The sequence below is a fragment of the Alexandromys fortis genome, unplaced genomic scaffold (genome assembly GCF_014885135.2).
Source record: "Alexandromys fortis isolate MF-2015 unplaced genomic scaffold, M_Fortis_MF-2015_v1.1 scaffold_26, whole genome shotgun sequence".
Lineage (NCBI taxonomy): Eukaryota > Metazoa > Chordata > Mammalia > Rodentia > Cricetidae > Alexandromys > Alexandromys fortis.
The window spans coordinates 13,070,521-13,094,358 of NW_026067894.1; the positions used below are offsets into that span (position 1 = coordinate 13,070,521).

At 48.4% G+C, this 23,838-nt stretch overlaps 1 protein-coding gene across 1 annotated transcript in view; it reads right to left on the reverse strand.

The window, feature by feature from the left end:
* Window positions 1-23,838, reverse strand: part of Csmd2 (CUB and Sushi multiple domains 2) — a 549,310-nt gene that overhangs the window by 179,719 nt on the left and 345,753 nt on the right. The window contains exons 14-15 of the mRNA XM_050156211.1: window positions 8,110-8,436; window positions 5,179-5,373 (exon numbers count right to left, since the gene is read on the reverse strand). Of these exons, the coding sequence (XP_050012168.1) occupies window positions 5,179-5,373; window positions 8,110-8,436 (522 nt within the window). The remainder of the gene's footprint in view (window positions 1-5,178; window positions 5,374-8,109; window positions 8,437-23,838) is intronic.

Genomic DNA, 23,838 nt, shown 5'->3' on the forward strand with positions numbered 1-23,838 from the left:
GAAACTTTAAAAAAAGTTAAATTAGTACTAAAGTGTTAGTGCCCACTCAAGACGAGCAATCGATGAATAGGCAAATCAGGAATCTGGAGTATCCCCCATGGGTAGCAGGGATACACTCAGAGCTTCACTTTCCCCAGTTTTTTTTTTTTTTTTTTGACAGATTTAACTCTGGAAATATGTCATCACTTTGCATAACTAAAATGCTTAAATTTGATGTACAATTTCTAAAAACTTAAACTGAATACAATACTACACTGCATATTTATGTATAAGAACCTAAAGAGATTTCAAACAATAGTAATTTGATAGCCCATCTCTGTGAGGAAATAATATAAAGAACGAGGTGATAGCTGAGCGGTGGTGGCGCACGCCTTTAATCCCAGCACTCGGGAGGCAGAAGCAAGTGGATCTCTGTGAGTTCGAGGACAGCCTGGTCTACAGAGTGAGTTCCAGGACAGGCTCCACAGCTACTGAGAAACCCTGTCTTGAAAAACAAAAACAAAAAAACAAACAAAACAAGAACGGGGTGATGATGGTGGTGATGACGACAATGACTGTTTTGGTAAAGTGTGTTTTGTTGGTAGCACTGTCTTTACTATTCTGAGAGTCCTGAAGAGGCATCGCCACACGGAAGTCATGATGGTACTGTGTGGAGCTTGTGTTTTTGAGCAAGAGTGAAAAGACAGGTGAGGATGGTATCAAGGAAGATAAGGTTAGCGGATAAAAGCTTCTTCATTTGAAATGAAATGAACCTGCATGCATTTTCTTCGAAAAAGCATTTCTCCGCTGGCTTTCACTGAAAAGGCTTACACGCACTGGGCGAGTCAATAGTAATAGGCCCTCTTAGTACTCTAGGTTCTTAAACATCAATTTGCACTAAACGGCACCTTAGAGAAACAACCGATTCTAGGTCGGGGCGGAAAATGTCCAAGAAAAACCATCCTCAAAGGGCTGCTGCTAGCCAGGAGGACAATGTGGACATCAGCTCGAAAAGGAGCTGTAAACAGACAAGAGGAATGTACGTCCATTGACCTCTAACGACGTTTAAAGTGAACCAACTTTGGAAGGTGGTAGGAAGTCCATTCATTAATATGTAAATAAAAATATATAAAAGAAAATAATTGTTTCCCTGATCTCCCCTTTTTGAACTATATCTTAGCATAAGACACGTTTTCTTCAAGTAGTTGAGCTTACAAAAGATGAAAAGAAGTGTCGCCATGTCACAGTCTCCAGGCTGGGATCACAGACAGCTCCTAATGCCCCAAAGAGAGGCAACGGGACATCGTGCGCCTTTGATGCAGCTACAAAGCCCTGCCTATTATATGGTCTGGCAATTAAAAAAATGAAAAAGGAATCCAAGTCTGATTAAGTGTCTAGATCTTCGTGCCAATTAAAGAAGTACAAGAGAGAGGGGGCTGTGTTAAGCAGCCACTCAGGGAAGTGATCGGCAGAATTCAGGATTCAAGGGGCTGGGAGACAGCTCAGTTGGTAGAGTGCTTGCTGTGTAAGCCTGAGGACTTGAGTTCAAGTCCCTGACACGTGTCAAAAAATGAGTGGATTACCGGGACTCTGCTGCCCAGTTAACCCGGCTTAATTGGTAAGCCACAGGTTCCAGTAAGAGATTCTGTCTGGTAAAACAGCTTCTGAGAAATAACATCGGACCTCTGGTGTGTGAGAGACTCCCAGTGAGAGACTGTCCAAACAAACAAACAAATGAAAACAACAATGAAAAGCAAGGCATATAGCTCCCGAGGCATACTTGAGGCTGTCCTCTTGTCTACATGTGTGTGTATGAACATGCACACACATCTGCACACTTGCACCCTCACCTTCTTGTACATACGTGCATTTGCAGACACACATACACACCTGCGCATACCTTCTCACACACAGACAAATTCGGAATAGAGGAGATGTCTTGTGATGAATAATTCAGTTTAAACAGAAATCACAGGAGGAAGAAAAATTCCCACAGATTAATAAACGACTTGAGACCTGTCTGTCCATTCGGATGCACGAACTAGAGAGGCACCTTAAATTCTTATATAGGTGTGCTTTTACCTATCAGAGACGATCAGAGAAATATATCAGGCTTTTCTTAGGGATGCAACATCACGCTGGAAGTTGATCCCAGAGCAGCATGGTGGTGGTGGTGGCAACAAGTGGGCCCTTAACCCAAGCAGAGCTGGCTAAGGGTTTGGGTTTGAGGCTGAAAGGGAAGGGAGGGTCCTGCCTTGATTAGGTGGTACAGGTTCAGTAACAGAAGAGAGGCAAGCTCCTGAGCCTACCCTAGTGCCTGACACACACAAGATGCTCAACCAACATCCGCAAAGGGATGAGATACTGGTTATAAGCCAAGATGCTTGGACAGGAGGCCTCCACGTCCAAGGCCCAGCTTGTGTCACGAGTGTTGGGGATTTGAACTCAGGTCCTGCCTATGTGGCAAGCAGTTTACTGCCTGAGACATCTCCCCAGCTGCTGCTCTGAATTCTTAAAGTTTTCCCACGGGAAATGAACTTTACTTTTTTTGAACTTTAAAAAAAAATTGCACACGGACACGGTTTGAAAGTTTCATGACAGCCTCCTTTATAGATGACACATGAAGGCGCTCAATAGAGCTCACCGCTCTCTTTCTTCCCCAATGTAATTCCGTGAGCCTGAGTGTTTTCCTGGGTCCAGTCTGCGAGTCTTTGTTTTTAATGGGGACTTAAATTACCTCCATTGTCATACCCCATACATCTCTCTCACTACTGTCATTTCTTTATGCTCCCACTTTCTGAGACGTGTCTTGGGCGACAGGCAATATGCTTCCTTTTGTTTTAATTTCCTACTGGGATGTGAGAAGTAGAAAACCTGCTTTTTGTTCTCAGCGGGAAAACTTTGAGGTCTTTCATGAAGACGTTTGATATTACCATCTCTGCAGCGATATAACCTAAAAGGGCAGCCCAGGATCTGGGTGTAAATCCTGGCGCCATTGCTCACAGGCTGGGAGGATGCTGGGTAGGTGACCTGTCTTCTTGGCCATCAGGAGGGCCAGTAACTCTCCCTGCTCCCGGGGGCTGGTGCTAGGCTGCCATTCGGTGACATGTGCCAACACCTGTCACAGAAGGGCATGTGGTTTTGTTCTCCTGATGAAGAGAAGAACATGCAGGACATCCAGGCACAGCTGGAAAGCAGCCGCCTGCATCTGGAAACCTTCCTTAGGACATTTCTGACTTTCAACACACCCAACTACAAACACTGCTGTTGGCCACTCCCAGCTTAGCCATGCAGGTGAGGCCCCTGGCTGCCTTTGGGAGGCAGCAACAGAGTGGAGTAGAGAGGTTGAAAATATTCCCTCTCTGGCCCTTTAAGAAAACCTCTGTCCCCTCCTGCCTCAGATCTGCAGGTGACGGTCTTTCTCCTTTCCGAATTTAGAAGCCATTTCCTTCTTACCTTGTCCTATTACAGTCTCTCTAAACTGGAGTGGCTCTCAGAATATATTAAGAGAGCCTAAAAGGCCATTAGTGTCTTCATTTAATTGTCCACCAGGTGGGGATACTTAATTAAAAAAAATACACAGAAAAGAGCAAGACAAAGATGCTGACCAAGAAGCTGGTCCTCACCAGGCACAGACGGGAGGAGGAAGCAAGGTGGTGAGGGCGGGCTCCTGGGCCTTGCGTCTCTCCTGCTCTGAGATTTTTAACTTTGCTGTTCTCAGACATATAACCTCTCCCTCTGATCTGACTGGCCTGATGAAGAAATGGTTAAAATCAAGTTCAAATACTATCAACCGCCATACATACTGAGGGTTCTCTGTCTGCCAATCACGCCTACAGCAACTCGGCTGGGAGGTTCTTGAAACACCTGCCTTTTACGGATGGGGAAACTGAGGCACAGAAGGGCCATGTAGCTTCCCCAGCGTGACCTGACTCGTTGGCTATTGGTGGAGAGAGTAGGTCTGCCTGTGACACACTGCTCATGGAAGGTGTATGTGAGGTTAAGGAATCATCCATTCATTCACTCATTCATTCAACAAGCAGCATTAATTGAGTGTTGCGCGGCTGTTGGACACTCTGCGGGTGGAAGGCTGTGAGCCCGGATGGTCTTAACTCTGCGGAGCTCCAGCACCAACGGGAGCACAGCGCTTGTTTATGCTTGTGTGACCCTTGAAAGACGCCTATCTTTTGTCAGCCTCTCATCTCTTTTCTGTTTCCCAGTTGAAACACTAGAGGCTCCAGAGGAAAACCGGCTGGCTCATCCAGAGGCCTCCGGATGGTCCTTCCTATCTCATACCTGTCAGCCGGGCGGCAAAGCCCGCTCAAGAGCTGTCCCCTCCTTATCCTCCTGGGGCCTCTCACTTATGGACTGGGATCTGGGTCTAAGGCGGGTCTCACAGGTCTCCGTCCTTTGTCTATTACCGAGACAGACAAAACCACAGCCACTGCCTGTCCAAACAGCACGACCTCCCTAAATGTACCTTTGGGCCATGCAGCATCTGTCTATAGAGAATCTCACAGATCACTGATCTGGGCCAGGACCTGTGTGTGGTACACAGATTCGACATGAGCCCTGTCCTCAGGAGGCATAACCTGTGTTTAAAATCTGCTGTCTGCTGAATCAAATGCTTGTCTGGGGAAGTTCCGAAACTGCCCTGAGACACAAGGTAGGGCTGGGCGGATGCTGTAGTGAGCCTGGCACTCCCTGAGAGTCACGTGACTTCCAGGTGGCCTGTCCTCCATCACCCGGAGAGCGACCATAGGATATCGAGGTAGTGGTTAAAGGGCACAGCTGGTAGAGCAGGGAGAGGTCAGAAAAGAGAGGAATGAACACATGCAGGAAAGGACAACAGGCGGCCTGGAGATGGAAAACTCGGATTGCCGGCATCCTTGTGTGTGGGACTGCGGGCTCATCAGGACAGGAAGTAGAAACCCAGGTCCTCACAGCCGAAAGAAGACACCCTTTGGTGACTGACATCCCAGAAGCAGTTTGTCCTGTGTAGCTTCTGGTTACAGTTCAAATTCTCAGGCAAAGCATTCCCGTCAGGCCTTTCACTCAAGTAGGAGGGCAAGAAGAGGCCCTGGGTCACTGGAGGAGAAGGCGGATGGACACAGAGATGGACCATGGTGACTGGAGCCCCGCACTCAGTCTCCTCAGCCTTTGGGATGACAGCCGCTGTCATAGCCCATGGGCACTCACCTTCACAGCGCAGCACGGCACTGTTCCACACCACGCTGCCCTCCTTCAGAACACAGGTGATGGTCTCCGAGCCCTGCGTCCCTAGAAAGCCTTCGTCACACAGGAAGGAGATGGAGCTGCCCAGCTGCAGGCTGTCACCAAACCTCTTGCCGTTTACTGGAACGCCAGGATCTGGGCACTCGTTGTGTCGGAAGGCTGAGGAAGGGGGTGGGGGACCCAGACACTGATTAGATGCGGGGGAGATCACACATATAAACCGACAAAGAAAAACGAGCTGCCAATAGCCTCAGAACTCCGTGGCTTGCCCAAGAACTTGCCATGCTGGGAGGGATGGTAGGTGTCCCAGAACCTGGGACTCTGTGGTTATGAGACACAGAATCCGTTGGCCACAAAGCAGGCCCATGATAAACTTGAACTTCAGCCTGTGTGAGCGCTTCATTCTAAGGAATGCTGACAGATCAGGTGGTGAGCCGTGTTCCTCATGGTGGCTAATCGTATCACATCAAAGTTCTATCACGGAGATAGGATTACCCTCCTTTACCAGAGGGGAAACTGAGGTTCCATGCGGCTAAGTGGCAGATCTGTCTTTTCAATGTCAAATCCACTCCACGCTTCAGATAGCTGAGGGACCACAGATGGTGCGGGGAAGATGGGTCCCAGTCCTGTGACACTAATAGAAGCCAGACATCATGAAGTAGATGCCCCGGAATTAGCCTTGTCTGAAGCCATTGCCTTTATGTCCTTACTGAATGCCAGGGCTGCTTCTCCTTCTGCCAGGTAACTGATAATGGGGTGAGTGAGCCGAGAGAAAGAGAGAGAGAGAGAGAGAGAGAGAGAGAGAGAGAGAGAGAGAAACAGGCACTGCGCGCGGCACTGAACAATGCCCCTTATTAGCATGTGGTCCTGGGCCACGTTTACCAAGGTACTACACCTCAGTTTCCTGACCTATAAAATGGATCGTGCACATCTCTGACGGGGTCAATGAGGGTCATTCTGAAGGTTGATGGTGACTGTGTATTTCCTGAGCATGAGTCCCCATCCTCCAAGGGACTGCCCTTCCCTGCAGGAAAGGATATCCTTTTCCCCTACCAGCTCAACCAAGAACATTCCAGGGATGATGCCTGGGATGCCAGGCCCTGTATATGCCCCCCTGCTGTACCAAGGATGGAGACAGGCTCCATGGCCACGTGTGAGCGGACATGAAGACTGTTGGTTTAACACAAGCATGGCTGAGTCGCCACACCCTTCTCTGCGAAACACAAGGGTCTAGGTTAGCCTGGACTCCATCTCCCCCTTGCCTGCTTTAGGAACTACAGCCATGACGTTGACACTGAGAGCTGAGATGAGTGGAGCTTGGGGCTTGAAAGTCAAAACCCTACCAGTCACATATATGTACACATGTGCGCACACACGTACGCACACATCTCTGCATGCATGTGTACACACCTATGCAGCAATGATTTGGTGCTCTTTCCTACAGCTGAGAGCTTGCAAGGGCATGGGAAGATCAATAACGTACGTGCTCCATTCTAGAGCCCGTGGCCTCATGGAATATGGGTTTGAGGACAGAGAAGCTAAAGGCCAGGACCATCTAAAGGCAGCAGGCATAGAAGATGGCATAGAAGATGGGGTGAGGGTCCTTCCATTTCCTTCTGTCCCTAGGCCATTGTGACAGGAACTTCCTGGTGATACGGTATGGGGGGGGGCGCTGATTGTTTCCGGTGAGTCTGATGCCCTGGAATTGGGTGAATGGGGCTTCAGCTTGGGTTGCAAATGGCTTATCCCATAGTACCTAGATTTTAAAGGGTGGGTGGAGTCAAGGGACAAGGCTTCTGTGACAAGGGAGGCAGCTGGGCTTAGGAGGAGAGACATTCTGTCAAAGTGCATGAGATGGATGAGCAACTAGAGAGCATTTCCTGTGTGTGTGTGTGTGTGTGTGTGTACGTGCATGTGTGTGTGCACGCGTGAGTGTGTGCATGTGTGTGCATGTGTGAGTGTGTGTGTACATGTGTGTGCATGTGTGTGCGCACATGTAAGTGTGTGTACGTGTGTGTATATGTGCATGCGCTCATGTGTATAGAAGTCAGAGTCAGAGCCTAAATTTCCAATCCTGGTGGAAAGAAGCTGGTTAATAACTCCCAGTCACAGCCAAGTTCACCAGGTTTATGGCTTCCTGTGACCTCATAATGGATTGTTGCTCCCTGGAAGCTTGCCGTTCCCAGGTCTTACCCACTTCTCATGTCCACTGAATCCGGAGACACAGACACGAGAAAAAAAAAAAAACATGGCTGAGCTTCAGGTTGGGCTATGGGCTCGGGAAGGAGAATGAAGGTGACAGCTTCCATGCTGGCCATGAGAGCGACTGAGAAATGACTTCTGAGAAGCTGCAGTAAGCCTGGGGGGGGGGGGAGTCACAGAAACACAGCTCAAGGCCTTGGCTTCTGTTTTGGTTATGGGGAGGGCACTCGGGCAAGGCCAAATGGAGAAAGGCACTGGTCAGGAGGAAGCGACATTTGGGGATCTGGGGATTTGGTGGTGGGGAGCTGACGAGAGAACTTAAGGGGCTTTCCCCCCTAGAGCCTCCCTGCTTCTAGCTGGGAGAAGACATCTATGGAAATAAATGCTTACAGGCTGTGACACCCCAGAAATGAGCAGTTGGCCCGCCCAGGAGACAACTCTATGCTTCCTCCTGGGAACCGGGAGCTGGGAGGAGCTGGGAGGAGCTGGGAGGAGCTAGGAGGAGCTGGGACGAGCTGGGAGCACTAGCTGACCCAGCAGCAAGACCTGCTTTGGGGCTAGCCCACTGCACTGCTGATCCTCCATGGGAGCACTTTAAATCACTCAGTAGAAGCTCAGAGGTAGGTATAGTCACCAGTGTCAGAGGGAGGACTCACTGGTAAAGGTGATGTTGGTGATGGGGAGAGCACTTACTGGTAAAGGTGATGTTGAAGCCCCTCTTGCCTGTGGAGTGGTCGGTCTGGAACTCTAGGCGGGCTACGTGGCCACTGCTGGTGATGGAGGAGGGGAGCTGATTTCCTGAGAAGGTGCCTAGCACCGGGGCCTCGGCCGTGGCGCCATCTTTAATGACTAGGAAATCAAACTGAGGCTCCACGTCGATGTCGTTGAAGGCCAGGTGGATGCGGCTCTCAGGCCGGGCCAGGATGAGCCAGACGCAGTGAAGATGGTTGCCGTAGTCCTCAGGGTAGTTAGGAGACAGGACGATCCCAGAGGGGCTGGTGAAGTTGAAGAAGCAGGAAACTGTAAGGGAAGAGCAGTGGAGGTCAGGGGGTACCTTCTTCCATAGTTTGCAGGAGCCACTGAGGACTGGCCCTGGGAGGACGATCTTAGTCTTCATGGAAAGAGAAAGAATGAATGACACCAGGATTGGGCTGGACTGGCTGGGTGCAAGGTTGTAGCTGGGAGGCATGCTGGGTTCCATGCTGGGTATAGCAATGAAGTGTCCCTTTGGCAAAAGGCATCTATGGCTTCTCTCACTCGCTTCAATATGCCCACCCTAGGCAGCTTTGCTGTCCTTGGTCCCTTGTGGTAGGGAAGAAACTATCATTCAAACAGACTTGAAGAGGCACAAGCTGACCCTTCTCAACTTGGTTTATGGTAGTAAAGGACATGACTTAATGATACAGGGGTGACTATCTCCCAATAAAGGGGACCGCACCCACCTCTTTCCTCTAAATCTCTTTGATAGGAGAGAATCCATGTCAGATCCACAAGGATTCTAACCCCTTCAAACCCCAGCCACACTGCTGTGTGATCACCGTATTTCAGAGGCCAAAGCCTTTGAGGAACAGGGACCTGTGCAGAGTCCAGATGCTCTGCCCATTTCCTGTCACCTCTCCCCACTATACCCCAAGGGTCCACTCAAACGGAAGCCTTGAGTCCTTCTCATGCCAACTCCTAACAGACCCTACAAGGAGGTTTAGGGAGAACGCTGCAGTGCATGGGAAAGCAAACCAACGTACTAAACCAAAGCTTGAAAAGGAAAATGACAGGGTGGAGAGAAAAGAATCGCAATAGCTATGATATGGGGAACATATCAGGACTGAGCAGAAGTTTCTCCATTACTCTAGGAGCCGCCCCGAGTCAAGCAAAGAGTATGCTCAGAGGATTCAGATGGGGAAGGAGAATCCCTGGGCAAATGCAGCACATGCCGGTAGGGAAAGCACAGAGGAAAACAAAACAAAACAAAACATAAAACCCAACACCAATGGGGTTGCATGAGCGCTCACGCACGCAATCATTGCGGGCTGTTAACTAAAGATGCGATCTTTTGGGGAGGTAGTGTATGATCTTCTAAGAGTCACAGACGACTCCACACTCCAGCTCCGTAATCTCTAGGAGCTAATTCAAAAGACAAAGAGACGCAGGGATAAAGATGTTGATGGTGACATAATTCTATCACAGAGGAAAAATGCCAACCACCTATATGTCAGCCCAGTACAGGGAGGTAAATTACAGTCTCTGATGTGGTGCGGTGTGAAGGCAATCATTAAAGTGATAGATACGACCCCGTGGAAAGAGCGCTAACTATCATTTTAAGTAAAATAGTAGGTCATAAAATGATACGTGTACCTTTGATGATAGCTATTAAATGCTTGTTTATATATGGGTCAAGATTGGACAGGTGCCCCCCAAATAAAAACTGTATTAGGGTTGTAGGTTTCTGGGAGACTTCTTTCCAAATGAAAGAACATTTAATTTTTGTGGCTGCAGGCTCACTGTAAACAAACAGAACCACAAAGAGGTAATAATGAACACAGGCCACCGTGTGAGTGCCCCTTTAACACTGGCATTTGTGCACGGTGTCAATGATAACTGCGTCTTAGGGACTGGGGAGGTGGCTCCGTCAGTGGGCGTGTCTCACGAGGGCCCAAGTTGCCTCCCGAGCACCTACATGAAAAGCTGGGGGTGGTGGTAGGTGTTTGGAGGTGGAGAGAGGGTGTCTCCTGGGGCTTGCTGATCAAGCAGCCAAGCCTAATCAGTGAGCTCCAGGTCCCGGAAGAGATGCCTGGAAAAACAAGGGGGATGGCACCTGAGGAGAGATACAGGAGCTTAGCCTCTGGCCTCTATACAGACATACATGTGTGCACGCACACCCACCCACATATACCCACAAACGGATACACTGCCACACAGATACCAACATGCACACACACTCCCCACATGCACGCGCACACACACACACAAATATTGATGCCTGATGAATCTATTTGAGTTGCTAATTAGAATAAAGCCAAGTTGAAAACGAAAATCATGTTTGCTAGATTTAAAAGACAACAAACACACAGAGGAAGTACTGGCTCCATGTGTGGCATTTCAGTCCCAACCATGTCCTTTACTGAAAGAAGTGTGTCTTTTCTAGCCGCCTCTGGAAGCGCTCCCATCCAACTCAGCAAAAGGAGCCTGGATGCTAAGATCCAGCCAGTTTATCCCTGCGATCATATTATTGCTTAAGTATAGAAAGAACCTGCGCCAAAGGGAGAGAAGGGCATAGAAACACTTTTAGGCAGTGCGAGACAGAGTTGATGGTGGTGATTATTATGTATTATTGAGCATTTACTAAGTATAGACCCTGCTCTAAGCGCTTCCATCAAAGACTCAATCTAGCCATTCCAGGAACCCCACAGCGTGGGTACTGTTACTAACCTCATTTAAAACGGAAGCCACCAATTCACAGAGAGGGTAAGTTGCCAAGGCCACACTAGCTCATGAAGGGCAGTGCCAACCAACTAGGCAGTTGAAATATTCCGACTCCGGGACTGAAGCTCATAGCCACTCCTTCCAACTGTCTCCCACTCTGAACCAAAGAACGTCCACGGGACCTGAGTCTGCCGGCGGAGACCTGGAGGAAGCTCCTCACATCTGCAGGAGATCTACCTGTCTACCCCAGGCATGGCGTCAGCACCAAGTTAGGCTAGGCAGGGATGTCCCCACACAGTCATGCTGTCTCCAGATGTGGACAAGTCCAGATGGAGCATCATACAAATGATAGAAAAAGGTAATAACCTTTGAGACGGACAGGGGACAGTCACGTGGTCTGTTAAAGCAGTCTAAACAGACTTGCAGTGAGAATTTAATTCCTAGCACCCGAGTCTGCGGTCACCGTGCTAACACCTCAATCTTTTTCGTCTTTCTATGCAAAGGCACTATTTTGCATTGTTTTTCCCACGGTGCTGCTACGCAGTGAGCCTAGGACCCCTTACATGCTAGGCAAGTGTTCAACCACTGAGCTACAGCCCCAGCCCTTACAGGTACCATTTGGGACCCTGAGAGCAGTTATAGATGACAGCTTAGCTTATCTTGACGGTCACCTTGTCACTCGGTTAGCGTATTATAGACTTGCCTTCTTCACTCCAGAGGACATTCTGAGAGCAGGAATCTTGCCACCTTGATTCTTTTAACTTCTAAGCTAGCGCTCTTGTAGCATCTGGCACACAGTAGGCACTCAAGTAATGCTTACTGAATTGAATCAGTGAGCATCACACACCTTGAAAAGACGGCGATACGAGGATGTATTCCTCACAAGCCCAGCCCATTCTCAAACTCGGGCACCTGAATTGGCCAATCTCTGGAAATAAATACTCGAGTCAACTCAGGAACCTAGGGGAAAATAGGGTAGGGTGACCTGCAAGGCATTTCTCTGAGACATGGGACAGACGTGGACCCAAGAAACACAGGGTGCGATCCAGCTGAACTGTGAGCGCCAAGACAAGAGAAAGTTGCTCTCAGACGCCAAAGGTTTCAAGAATGTACTATTCACACAAATATCATAAAATACCACTCAGGGTTCCCCCCCCCATACCATGAAGGGATGAATCAAAATGAAGAATTCAAGGACCAGAAAGATGTGGTTCATAAAAAATCAAAAGTCAGCAAAGAACAAACAAATACAGCAAAGAATCTGGTAATTGCTATGAAGGTGACTGTAAAATGGAACGTGAATATAAAGCATGTTCCTCGGAGGAGAGCACATACAACATCATTCCACTCAGAACCCTTGGGTAAGATATTTCAGATTCTACTGATATCATGGGGAAAGGTGGAGCGAGGAGACATGCTAATTTCCTCATCTTGCAAGAAAGTCTGTTTTATAGTTTCTGTGGTTAATTAGAGAAATATAGGTTAGAGCATGTATTTAAAGATGTTAAGTGTAATTAGTAATAGAATATGAAGTAGCTTATCTTCAAAATTACCAAAATGGGAGAAAGCAAAGGCAGTCAATTTAGAAAGAAAAAAAAAAAGTGGATTTCAAAGGAAGCACCACGGATGTTTAAATGCAAAGCAGCATGCTTTAAAAGGAAGACAAAACGCAATTTGTAACAACAAATGTGTACAGGTTTACCTGCTAGGAAGACAAATCCCTCAACTGGGGATGAAACACACGGCTAAGACAACGAGACTCTGAACGGCGACAGGATAGGCGGAATTACCCAGTCTTTACCCTGGAAGAGGGTTCGAGTTCACCCAAAGCTTGGGTCCCCAAATATCACATTTCACTTGGTTGAAGGGGTCTAGACATTAGGATCATCTTCAATAGCAGCCAGGATGTTAAAGTCCCCGGGGCTGGAGGAATGGCTCGGTGGGTAAAATGCCTGTTAGACAAGTGGGAAGACTGGAGCCGAGATCCCAGCACCCATAGGCAAGTCAGGCCTGCAGAAGGTACAGTAGGTACTTCCAGCTCTAGGGGTGGGCTGGGCGGATCCCTGATGCTCATTGGCCAGCTGGTCTTGTCAAATCAAGGAACTTAAGGTTCAGGGAGAGGGGCTGTCTCAAAAATACGGTGGAGAGTGGTTGAGGAAGACACCTCAAGTTGACCTCTGGCCCCTATGTATGTGTTCTGTACACACACACACACACACACACACACACACACACACACCTCTAATTTAACACTCAGCTCCCGGCTGTTGTGTTACTCCTGATTCTTGATCCTTCTTTAAGGTTAAGAGCTTTCTGGAGAGTTCCCCAGACATTTCTTCTCGCACTCTGAAGGAGACAAGGCTGATTACTGACACTATTCGAGCTCTGCCTTCCAGCTCTAGAGATGACCCAAACCTGTCCCAGGGTGGGCAGGCAAAGGAAGTGCTCTCTGTCACAAAGAGCTCCACCTTTCCTTGCTCTGGAATATTCCACAAAGGTCACATTATCAGCGAATGGGGGGAGCTGGTTTTTTTCCTAGTGTCCCGAAAGAGGAGCACTGGAAGAGTTGGATTGCATCACCACCAGCAGGCACCCATCCTAGAGGGTGATCCCGGGATCCTCTGCGGCAAAATCTCGACCTTGAGCAAAACTTCGCATCAGAGTGCTCTCGCAAGGCCCAGGCTCGAGGAATAATAACGGAGGAAAACTCATTAACAGCTAGGTGTGTAATTACTGTACATAACAGGAATTTAATATTGATCTTGAGTGGGAAATACAAGAGGCTTGCTAGAAAATTCACCGGGCTTTCCTTTTGGTGTTTTTATGCTAGCTTCGCTGATTTCAAAATGCCAATTAAAATGGATGGTTGATAAAGCCAAGGTTGCCTTCATTAATCCTGACAAAGACTTAAAGGCCAAAATGATATTTACGGCACAGATGGGAACATTCCAGAATGAAGACATGTCAGTTACGATTTTGTGTGTCCCCAAGGCACCGATCTAGACGCAATAAAATATCTAAATCTGAGGACCAAATAAAGATAAGAAAAATCTAGAAGGTCTAATGGATGGTGTGTATTAAATGATACCTTGTGGCCTTTAAACTTGGGACAAAACCTTCTTTGTGTGTCTGAAACAGGGTCTCACAAAGGCCACGCTGACTTTGAACACCCTACACAGCCAAAGGACAACCCTGAACTTCTGACTTTCCTGCCTGTATTGGGAAGCATGTGCCACCGGGTTGGGTTTCATTGGTTTCTCTCATCTGTGGCCTTGCTTTGTAGCCCTACCTGGTCCAGTGCTTGCTACACAGCCCAGGCTTGTCTGAAACACATGGTGATCCTCCTGCCTCAACTTGCCAATGTTTCACACAAGCTTATGCCCCATGTCTCTTTGGAAAATGACCTTCCTCGATGCCCACAGGACATTAAAAACGTGGACCCTCTAGTAGACTGCAAGGCTATCTCCATCAATTCAGTCACAGAACAAACCCTATTGCATTATTTGCAGGGAGACGAATGTCACCCAGGCTAAGGACTTGCTTGTGCATCCTTTTGGCTGCTAAGCCACCCAAAGGACAGGAAGTGACATTCAGCAGGTGCTCCGTCACTCCATCCAAAATCAAAACCCAAGCTCAATGGCAGCAACTCGGAGGCCACACACGGACAGGTGTAGAGCCTGGAAAAGGGACCCAGTGACATTTACCTCTGTTCTCTGATAAAGCCATGAAATCAACAACGAGAGAATAAGGAAAAATGCCTCATTTCTGGAAACCGTCAAGTAAGTTTCTGGGTTCAAAGGTGAAAGAAGGATTGAGCTGTCAATAGCAAAGCCGCTGTGCGGGTGCTGGCAGCCCAGGGCTGGAGGGAGGGTGTGGGGTTCAGAGTCTGACCCGGGACTGGATAACAAAGAAATAAAAGCGAAGTGAAGATTTGCAGTGGAAGAGTTACAAAGAGAGCAAGTAAACAGGATCATAGGGAGAAGGGAGAACGCATTCAGAAGAGTTCAGAGCAGGAAGAAACGGCTGGCTTCTGAAGAGACAAAGAGAAAAATTTCTGGTCGATGTTCTCCAAAAACAGAGAGTGTATTCTGTAGGTTCGTATGGGTCCATGCATGCATGCGTGCATGTGTGTATACACACACACACACACACACACGCACACACACACACACACACACATGCGCGCGCGCACACACACACGCCTAGAAAATGAAAGAGGGGGCCCTAATATGAAGGTGATAATCTAACCACAAAAGACAGTAGTCAACATATTAGTAAATGCACAGCTGCGATGGGGTGATGGGATCTCTCAGGCAAATGGGAAACTGCAGGAAAAACCTGAAGGAGTTTGGGAACTGCTGAGTGGGTGGGGCCATTTCAAGGCCAACACTTCACAGCCTTAGGCTTGTTAGCAATAGCCAGGTGGTTCAAATTCACCATAATGAATGATTTCCACGACAAGGTAGGGATGTTGCGCAGATTCATTCCAGCCTCATCCCACACGCCAGGTGTAAAGAGTCAGCGACTACACAACCCTGGTCCAGATATTAAATGCCAGTCCTCTCCCCTCCGACATGCACACAGGCAGGAAGAAATCAGGGAAGCAATCCTCCAGTTTAGAAAGAGGTGACATGGCCCAGGCTACGATTATCCTACATCATGGTATAAAGTGAACCCACTTCCAGGTAAGATCCACACTGATTATTTATTCCGGAACTTACTAAAATGTTTCGCCCGTTGATAAACAGATCAAGAGCCAAGCTCTCTGAGAAAAGGGCTGGTGGCATGTGAGGTACTAGTTGGCATGCCGGAAGTGTTATCGCTTCATTAAGAACAGCAATCACTGAGGGGGACAAGTAAGGAATTATCCCATTTTACAGACACATAAACTGAGGCTGAGAGCTCAAGCAGCCCGCTCATTGTCACAGTCACACAGCCTTCCCGAACGGGGCTGGGAATATGAACTCCGTTAGCCTGGTTCTCAGTCACGACACCTGATTCCCCCCAGTGGAGGGAAGGCTTTCCAAGCAGACACGAAATTATTTAACGTATTAACACCTGTTATAAAGCCAAAAGGAAAAAATCTGTATGAGTTGATTACAAATGATAGAGTGCTGTAAACTAGATAAAGCAAGTCCACACTGAGGAGTACAGGAATGTAGCAAGCAACCAGGGGCAGTTTCAAGAAGGCAAGGTGTCAAGACAAAGGGTTAACCAGTTGTTGGAAAAAGTAGGTCTGGATCTCTGTGCATCACAGAAACACTAGAAGAAAATATAATTAGACCCTGCTTGCAGATGTGGGTGTTGAGGAAGACGATTTTGTTATCCTGAGAGGCCTGAGACAACTGAAGGCAGAGAGGGCATGGCTATGCCCATCTAGAGGTAAATAATAAAAGGAAGATTTGTGTTAAGTTCTGAGATGGGAGAGTAGTTTCTGAGCCTCATTCCAAAGTCAGACATCATAAGAAACAATTATTACTTCATACCGAAGAAACGGAAAACTTTTGCCTTTCAAAAAAGACGATAAACAAAAGCTAAACGGTGAGGAACAAACGGAGGGGAAAATCCATGCCTGCTATCACAGCCGGGCATTCACCACACTTCAGAGACAAAGAACCGCAGGTCAATAAGAGAGATTTCAAACAGAACTACTGGCCATGGAAGTGAAAAGGCAACTCACAAAAGAATTGTGAAGAGACAGAAAAATGTACATTATTACAGAACACAAAAATGCCAATTCCAGCTACTGCACCTCCGTACAAGAACATTAGCATGGAATTAGCATGGAACTATACACACACACACACACACACACACACACACACACACACACACCAAGAAAGGCTGTCAGGGCTGAGGTGTGCAGCTCCAAGTGAAAAGGAGAAACAGAGCAGAGTCATTTGGATGAGACGGCCTTCGGGTGGAGGAATGTTTCACTTCGAGACAGTCTCGTGCGGATCAGGCTGGCATTTATCAGGGGGTTGCCCTGACTTTCTGACCCTCCTCTTCCTGTTTCCAACTCCCCACTCCTGGAATTCCAAACCTGCACCATCTTACATTTTGTGTGACACGGGGGACTCAATCCAGCATATTACACATGTTAAGCGATTGCTCCTCGGAGCTATGTTCCCAGGCCCTAGAGTTGCATTGCTTTCTTTAGTTTTTATTTTTGGTGACACTAAATATATTTGAAGGTCTTGAAACCTTAAGCCTAAGTGTGGGTCTGTTAAATCTTTTTTAATCTTGATTTTTTAATTACATATATGTGTGGGAGGATATGTGCACACATGCAGGTGTCCATAGAGTTCAGAGACACTGGATCCCCTGGAGCTGGAGTTACAGGTGGCTGTGAGCCACCTGATGTGGATGCTCATAATTGGACTTGGGTCTGATACAAGAGCAGATGCAGTATGAACGGCTGAGCCCTCTCTCCTGGCCATACATCTTTCTTGATGTATAATCTATAGCCGTGTTTTGATGAGAAAAAACGCCGGATCATCTCATGGCGAAGGAGGCAAGGATGGAAAAGTGAGGACTCCACGGAGCTGTGGTCTTGGTGTCTTTAGCGTTAGAAGTTGAGTGTGTTGCTGTGAAGGCAAGGTCATCCTCAAGGACATTGGGAGGGTTGGGGTGGGCTTAGGGAAGCAGAGAATGCTCTCTGCGGGTTCCACAATCTAGTGGAGAACACAGATGGATTGCTGGGCACTGTTGCAGGCCCGACTGAAATTGGTAACCGTGAACTTACAGCAATGCCAATTTGCCTGCTTGGGTGATTCTCTGCAGCAATGCTCACCAGAGCACGAGTGGCCCAATCAGAGCCTCCTTGCTTCATTGTACGTCTCTGGATCAGCAAACTGAGGCCATCTCTATTGATGGATAGTGTGGCTGAGCTGCAAGCAGGAGTCTTACAAATGCTCCTGTTTCTTTTTGCTTTTTTCATATATATATATACACACATATAATATATATACACACACATATAATATATACATAAGCACACATATGCACATATGTATATACATATATGTATGTATATACATATATGTGTATGTGTGTAAATACACACATATAATAAATGTATATATTATTTTATTTCATTTTTAAAGAGAAAGCCTCATGTAGCCTTGGCCTGGAACTTGCTATGTAGCTAAGGATGGTCTTGAACTGACCCCTCCCTCAGCCTCCTTAGTGTCAAGACCACAGGTGTATATGCCCTTGCCTGGTTTATGTGGTGCTGGGGATTGAACCCAGGACCTCATATATTCTAGGCAAGCACTCTACCAACTGAGCAACATCCCCAACAGTCAGCTTATGCTAATGCATCCCTCAAGTTTTCTTGATACCCTTTCCGGAGTTGGAGATTGCTGAAAGATATCACCCAACTTTGTTAGCTCCTAAGAGGCTGTGCAAACGAAGTTCTCCGGTGATGTGCCAGGCACCTGGCGGGGCTCATCTTTATTGTAAGACCAACTTCAGCCTTTGTTCCCTCTGAGAATAGCAGAGGTGCCTTCTAGAATATACACATTGCAAGAGGAGCTGCCCAGAACGTACAATATTGGCTATGTATTTCCTGAGCACATGGGGTATCCCATCAATTCAGATTTGCCATAATCTTACTCTAAAGTTACAAATCATACTCAAGGTTTTCCATTGGCTTCTATTTTTCAGTTCAGGTCCTACTGCTTGGCTAGGCAGGGTTTGGCCATTGGCATCCCTGCTCATGGAGCATTTTCTTGCCCTTGTTTCTGAAACTCTGCCCATCGGCTGTCAACTCCACACTCTTGCAGGTCTGACTTCTCCATCTGACTGCACCCCCCCTCCCACCTCACTCTGGTACCTTGTAGGGCTCAGGATTAATGTTCCCCATTCCTGGAGTAGCCTGCTGTATCCGTGACTCCTAACCTATCCCTCCGAGACAGGCCTCTCTCACAAGATGTGGTCTCCACAATGCCACTACCGAACTCGAGTTTCAATGGAGTGGTGGCACGTGCTGAATGCCACCCACTGTCCTCCAGACTGGCTTAGCAGTTATAAAGATGCTTTATCAAGTCCTTACTGCCAGGGATGGTTACCTCCTAATAAGGGCAAAGAGTATAGGACTAGGCCAAAGGGAAAAGAATGAATGGAGTAAGACAGGCAGCTCTCAGTAAGGGGGACCAGGGTGGCCTGTCTAAGGTAGTGACCTTTCTGATGTGGGAGTGATTTCTTATTAATAAAGAAACTGCCTAGGCCCCTTGATAGGCCAACCCTTAGGTAGGCGGAGTAAACAGAACAGAATGCTGGGAGAAAGAAGCTGAGTCAGTGAGTCGCCATGATTCTCCTACCGGACACAGACGCAGGTTAAGATCTTCCCTGGTAAGACACCTCGTGGTGTTACAGGGATATTAGAAATGGGTTAGATCGATATGTAAGAGCTAGCCAATAAAAGGCTTGGAACTAATGGGCCAGGCAGTGTTTAAAAGAATACAGTTTCTGTGTAATTATTTCGGGGCATAAGCTAGAGCTAGCTGGTGGCCGGGAGCTGGGGCGGCAGGGAAGCAGCCTGCAGCTCCTCACAACACCTTTCAACTGTGGCCTGAAGCTGAGGAGCCAGATGTCCCCAGGAAGACTACTCCAGTCAGAAAGAACGGTAGGTGCAAAGGCCCCAAGGGCAGAGGGGAATGCGTGTGGCATATGGGAGGGACAGGGGACTCCAGAACAGCTGCGTGTGGTAGTGGGAAAAGGGATGGGGTTACTGAGGAGGATGACAAAGGACTGAAGTCATAGGAGGAATTTGAACTGGATTACAGGAACTGAATGAAGTGGGCCCCAAAGTAGACTCCTGGTTTTCCCAGATGCAAGGACCTAAAAGATCTCTGGAATGAAGAAACACTCACACTGCAGACACGATTCTAAACTGACAGTTATGCGTCTCTACCAGGCAAGCCACTGCCACCTTAAATGTGCAGCCAGAACCAAATCTGTATCATTTTTCCAAAGTCTGCTTCAGGCCTTCCCTCTGTGAATGATGCCCAAGTGAAACATACCGGTGCCTTCTCCCTTATGGAACAATTCAGTGGGTTTCAACGTGTGGGTCATGACCCCTTGGGGTTGAATGGCCCCTTACAGAGTTTCGATATCAGAGAGTATGCGTATCATATATTCACAATACGATTCATAAAAGTAGCAAAATTATAGTTACGAAGTAGCAATGAAAATAATTTTATGGTTGGGCTCACCACAATATGAGGAACCATACGTACTGAAGGATCACAGCATTAGGAAGGTTGAGAAGCACTGCCTTAGCCCATCAGTGACACACTGTCTCCTACTGCTTCGTTTCAGCATCTCTCGTACCTGTCGCATCTTTATCACACCCCCAGAGGTCGAGCCCCCTGCCCGTGCTGCCCTGCTCCACCCTCAAACTTTAGGTCTTGCTCCCTCTGCAATCCATCCTCTGTGCTGGCGCCATCTGGATCACCCTGACTGTTGGATACCACCAACTGTTCTGTGCCATGCTTGTTTGGAGCGCTCTAAAGACTCCCCGCTGCACAGAGGATGAGGTCTAGACTCTTCAAAGGGCGCAAGACTCACAACGGTGAAAAGTCAAACACTTTGATCCTCATCCTCCTGCCCAAGTAAGTCCCACATTCCAGACTGGCAGCTCTACAAATGTGTAATGCTCACCCTTGCTCGCCCTGCATCTGTTTTTTTTTTTTTTTTTTTTTTCCTCCAGGCTATTTCCATTTTCTAGAGTGTTCTTTTTTTCTCTTGTTCACCTGTAAAACATTCAGCACCATTTCCGGAGAGTGATGTGGGCCCTGCCCACTCCACACTTGCCTTTCCCTAACTGTAGCCATGGAGTCTGTAGGTCAGGCTTACCAACCCCATGGCTATGGCATCCGTAGCTACAACCCCAGCAGACTGAGGCCTAAGGAGTAAAATTCTGCTCTCATAGGCTCCAGATGGCCAAGGATCTCCCAAACTACATCCACTCCCACTCCTGCCTTATTGGCTCCATCTGTATCATGGCACCCACAGCAACACCACTAACAGTCACTATCAGGAAAACAGCGGCCGAGACTCGCCACCCATGTGTGGTACGGTTATCACTGGGGAGACAACAGTGGCCAAGACACACATGGCTCTGCCTTCCGTTTAATGCAGCAATCGCTGTATTTTGTAATGGATGGTGCTAGCTCTTCTCCCCGCCCCACTCTACAGTCTGGTTGGCAATACCCTCTTTTCTACAGTAACTGACCTTGGCTTGGGCCTGTGATGGGCCTTAGAACAAGGAACTGTGCACGAACACGAGCCAGACATTTACAAACAGAGTGGGGTGGGCGTGGGGAGTGTTCTGTCCCACGATTGCCTCCCGCTGTGAGAACAGCACACTCTCTGCATAGGCTGGTCCCTGAATGAGACGCCACACAGGGCCCAACAGAACCAGGGTTCATATACAACCCTCATGGACTTTGAGACACTGACGGTTGCAGGACACAGCGGCTTGGGGGACAGGTGAGGCCACAGGTAAAGCTGGAAGGGTCTGAAGGGAGTAACCGGTAATGGATGCTCTTCTGGAAAGGTGGCTAGGGAAGGCCTTTGGGAGGATACGGAGGAGGGATGGTGAGGAGGGGGCCATGCTGTGAGGGCATTCAAGGGCAAAGAAAGTGTTCTGAGGGAAAGATGGGGGAAGGGGCGAGGGAGAGAGGGGAAAGGGGTCCTTGCAATGGGTTCCTAGCCCTTCATGCTCAGGATATCCCTTGGCATCCACACTGCCTGCTTGGTGCAGAGTTAGCTGAGTCATGGCTAGGGTAGGCATTGCCCTGACCAGGAAACTTAAAAACGTGAAAAGGTGTTACCTAGAACAGAAGGTTCTGGGATTTCTCCTAAGCAAACTGGAGTATAAAGCACCCCCTATCCCCCTTGATCCCTTTCACCCCGGTCACCAGTTACCCTTCATCAGGTAGCAGCAGTGTTCTGGTCCATTCTCCTCACTCACCACTCATACCCAGCCCTACACTGAAGCTTTTCCAGCCGGGTCTGGCAATTAGGTTCTTGACCTTTGTTCCCGGGGTTCCTTTGAGACCGGCTAGGTTCTTACTATCGAACACGTGTCCCTTATCAACACCACCTCTAGGGTATGAGCTGGGGGATATTCTGAAGTCGGGCAGCTTCTTGTCACATCTGAACAATCCAGCCCACCTGGTCAGTCCTGGTGCTTAGCCTCGCCTCCAGTCCCCCAGCATAGCCAGCCCCCCAACTCCACTATTCACAGTTTCCAGATGCTGCCTGAGGCTTCGTGCTACCAGCTAAGATGATGAAATCCGGCAGCCCGTGAGACGACGCATGCAGAAGGTTCCTTGATCAATATATGCCTGGTTAAGTAGCTGAGTCTGAACTCTGGGGTCTCCGTTTTAAGCTTGAAAGCAGACCACGACGTCTTTGGAGAATTAGGTGGAGCTTGTGAGCCCTAAACAATGTGGGTTCCGGTGTCAGTTTTCCTGCTGAGGGACTGGGAGGAGAGGTTTGCATTTTACACCTACTGAATTTGTTTTTACATTTATAAGAACAGACCAATGACTTGTAAGCTGTAGCTCTATTGTAAAGACTCAATGCATTGGGGCCTGGCTGCAAAGAACAGACCGTGCCTGCTGCTTAGGAGGGTGAATTCAGTTCCTGCTGACATTTGAAACAAGGAATGTGGCCTAGGTCAGTGGCTCAAGGCAGGTCTACCCTCACACTTTCTCTCAGCAACTCTGCTGGTCTCAACCAAGATTGTCCAAGCAAGGCAATAAGAGACGCAGGTCTCCCACCCTCCCTGTAACATAGCCGCTACCAAGCCAGACCTCAAACCCAGGGCTTTAACACTCCTCCGTGGTCAATCCATACCTAGAAGATTCTAGATGGACCCACTTACAGGTGGTGCACCTCTTGGGTGGAAACTGTGACATAAAGGACGCCCTGTCAGCTTCCTTGGGATGACGGACTACATAATCTGGACTGGAACGGCGTGTGTTCTGAGTCTAGAGTCTCCAGTGCGATTCCAAGGAACTGAGACACATGGGATAGAGCATGGTACCCAAGCATTCAGTTCTTCTGTCCCCAGCAATGGCTGTTCACAAGCGTGTCTCACCTCTGACCACAGCTACCTGGGCCCAACCTTTAAGAACTCGGGGTGACTCTAAGAGGTTTGTATCTTTGTTCCATGAGCAGGTGCCAGCTGGCCTTTTGGGGTCCTTCTAGAGCTAGCTTTAGTTCCTATTATCCTGGGAAGTCAGGCCCAGGATCAGAGCGGAGAAAATACCGAGCTATGCTGTCTCCTGAACTCAGAGGAATTCAATACAGGGAGTAGCTACATCTCCGACAGCTCAAATGGTGCCGGAAGCCCGGGTTCCTGTGGCTCTTAGGCCTTCAGGTCTGTCCTCATCCCCAAGAGCTGAGCTCTATCATAGTCTGACATGTTCCCCAAGGTAGTTTTGGCAGGGCACCCTCATTGGGTCCAGAGACAACCTCACCCAGGGATGCCTCAAACTGCCTCCCAGTGAAGATTGGCGAAGAACATGGAGGGTCATTTAGCATGATCACATGGAAGTGCATTTACCCCCAAAAGACGGGCACACAGGGGAACACACAGCCTGAGGAGTCTTGTACTCTAAGTTCTCTGTGGAGCCTCACTGGAGTTCACACAGAGCGGGAGAGCTAGCAGCCTTGCTCCGGAAACCCCACCCCGTGACGGCCCTACAAGATGACCGTTACACATGAGAGCTGAAGGGACAACCAGAAACATGAGGCTCCCACAGACAGGCGAGTTAAACTTTCCTGAGCACCACAGAGCCTGAAGAAACCCACAACCAGGAAGGCTGATGATGAATTCTCCCAGGGGCTCAAAGAGCAGGGAACAGGCACCAACAGAGCCTCAAACCCCAGTTCCAACACAGAAGCTGTGAGAACAAATGCTGGCCTGGGAAGCTCGGCAGATGCCTCCACAGCTCTCTGAGTCAGACGTGGGGGAGCTCAAGG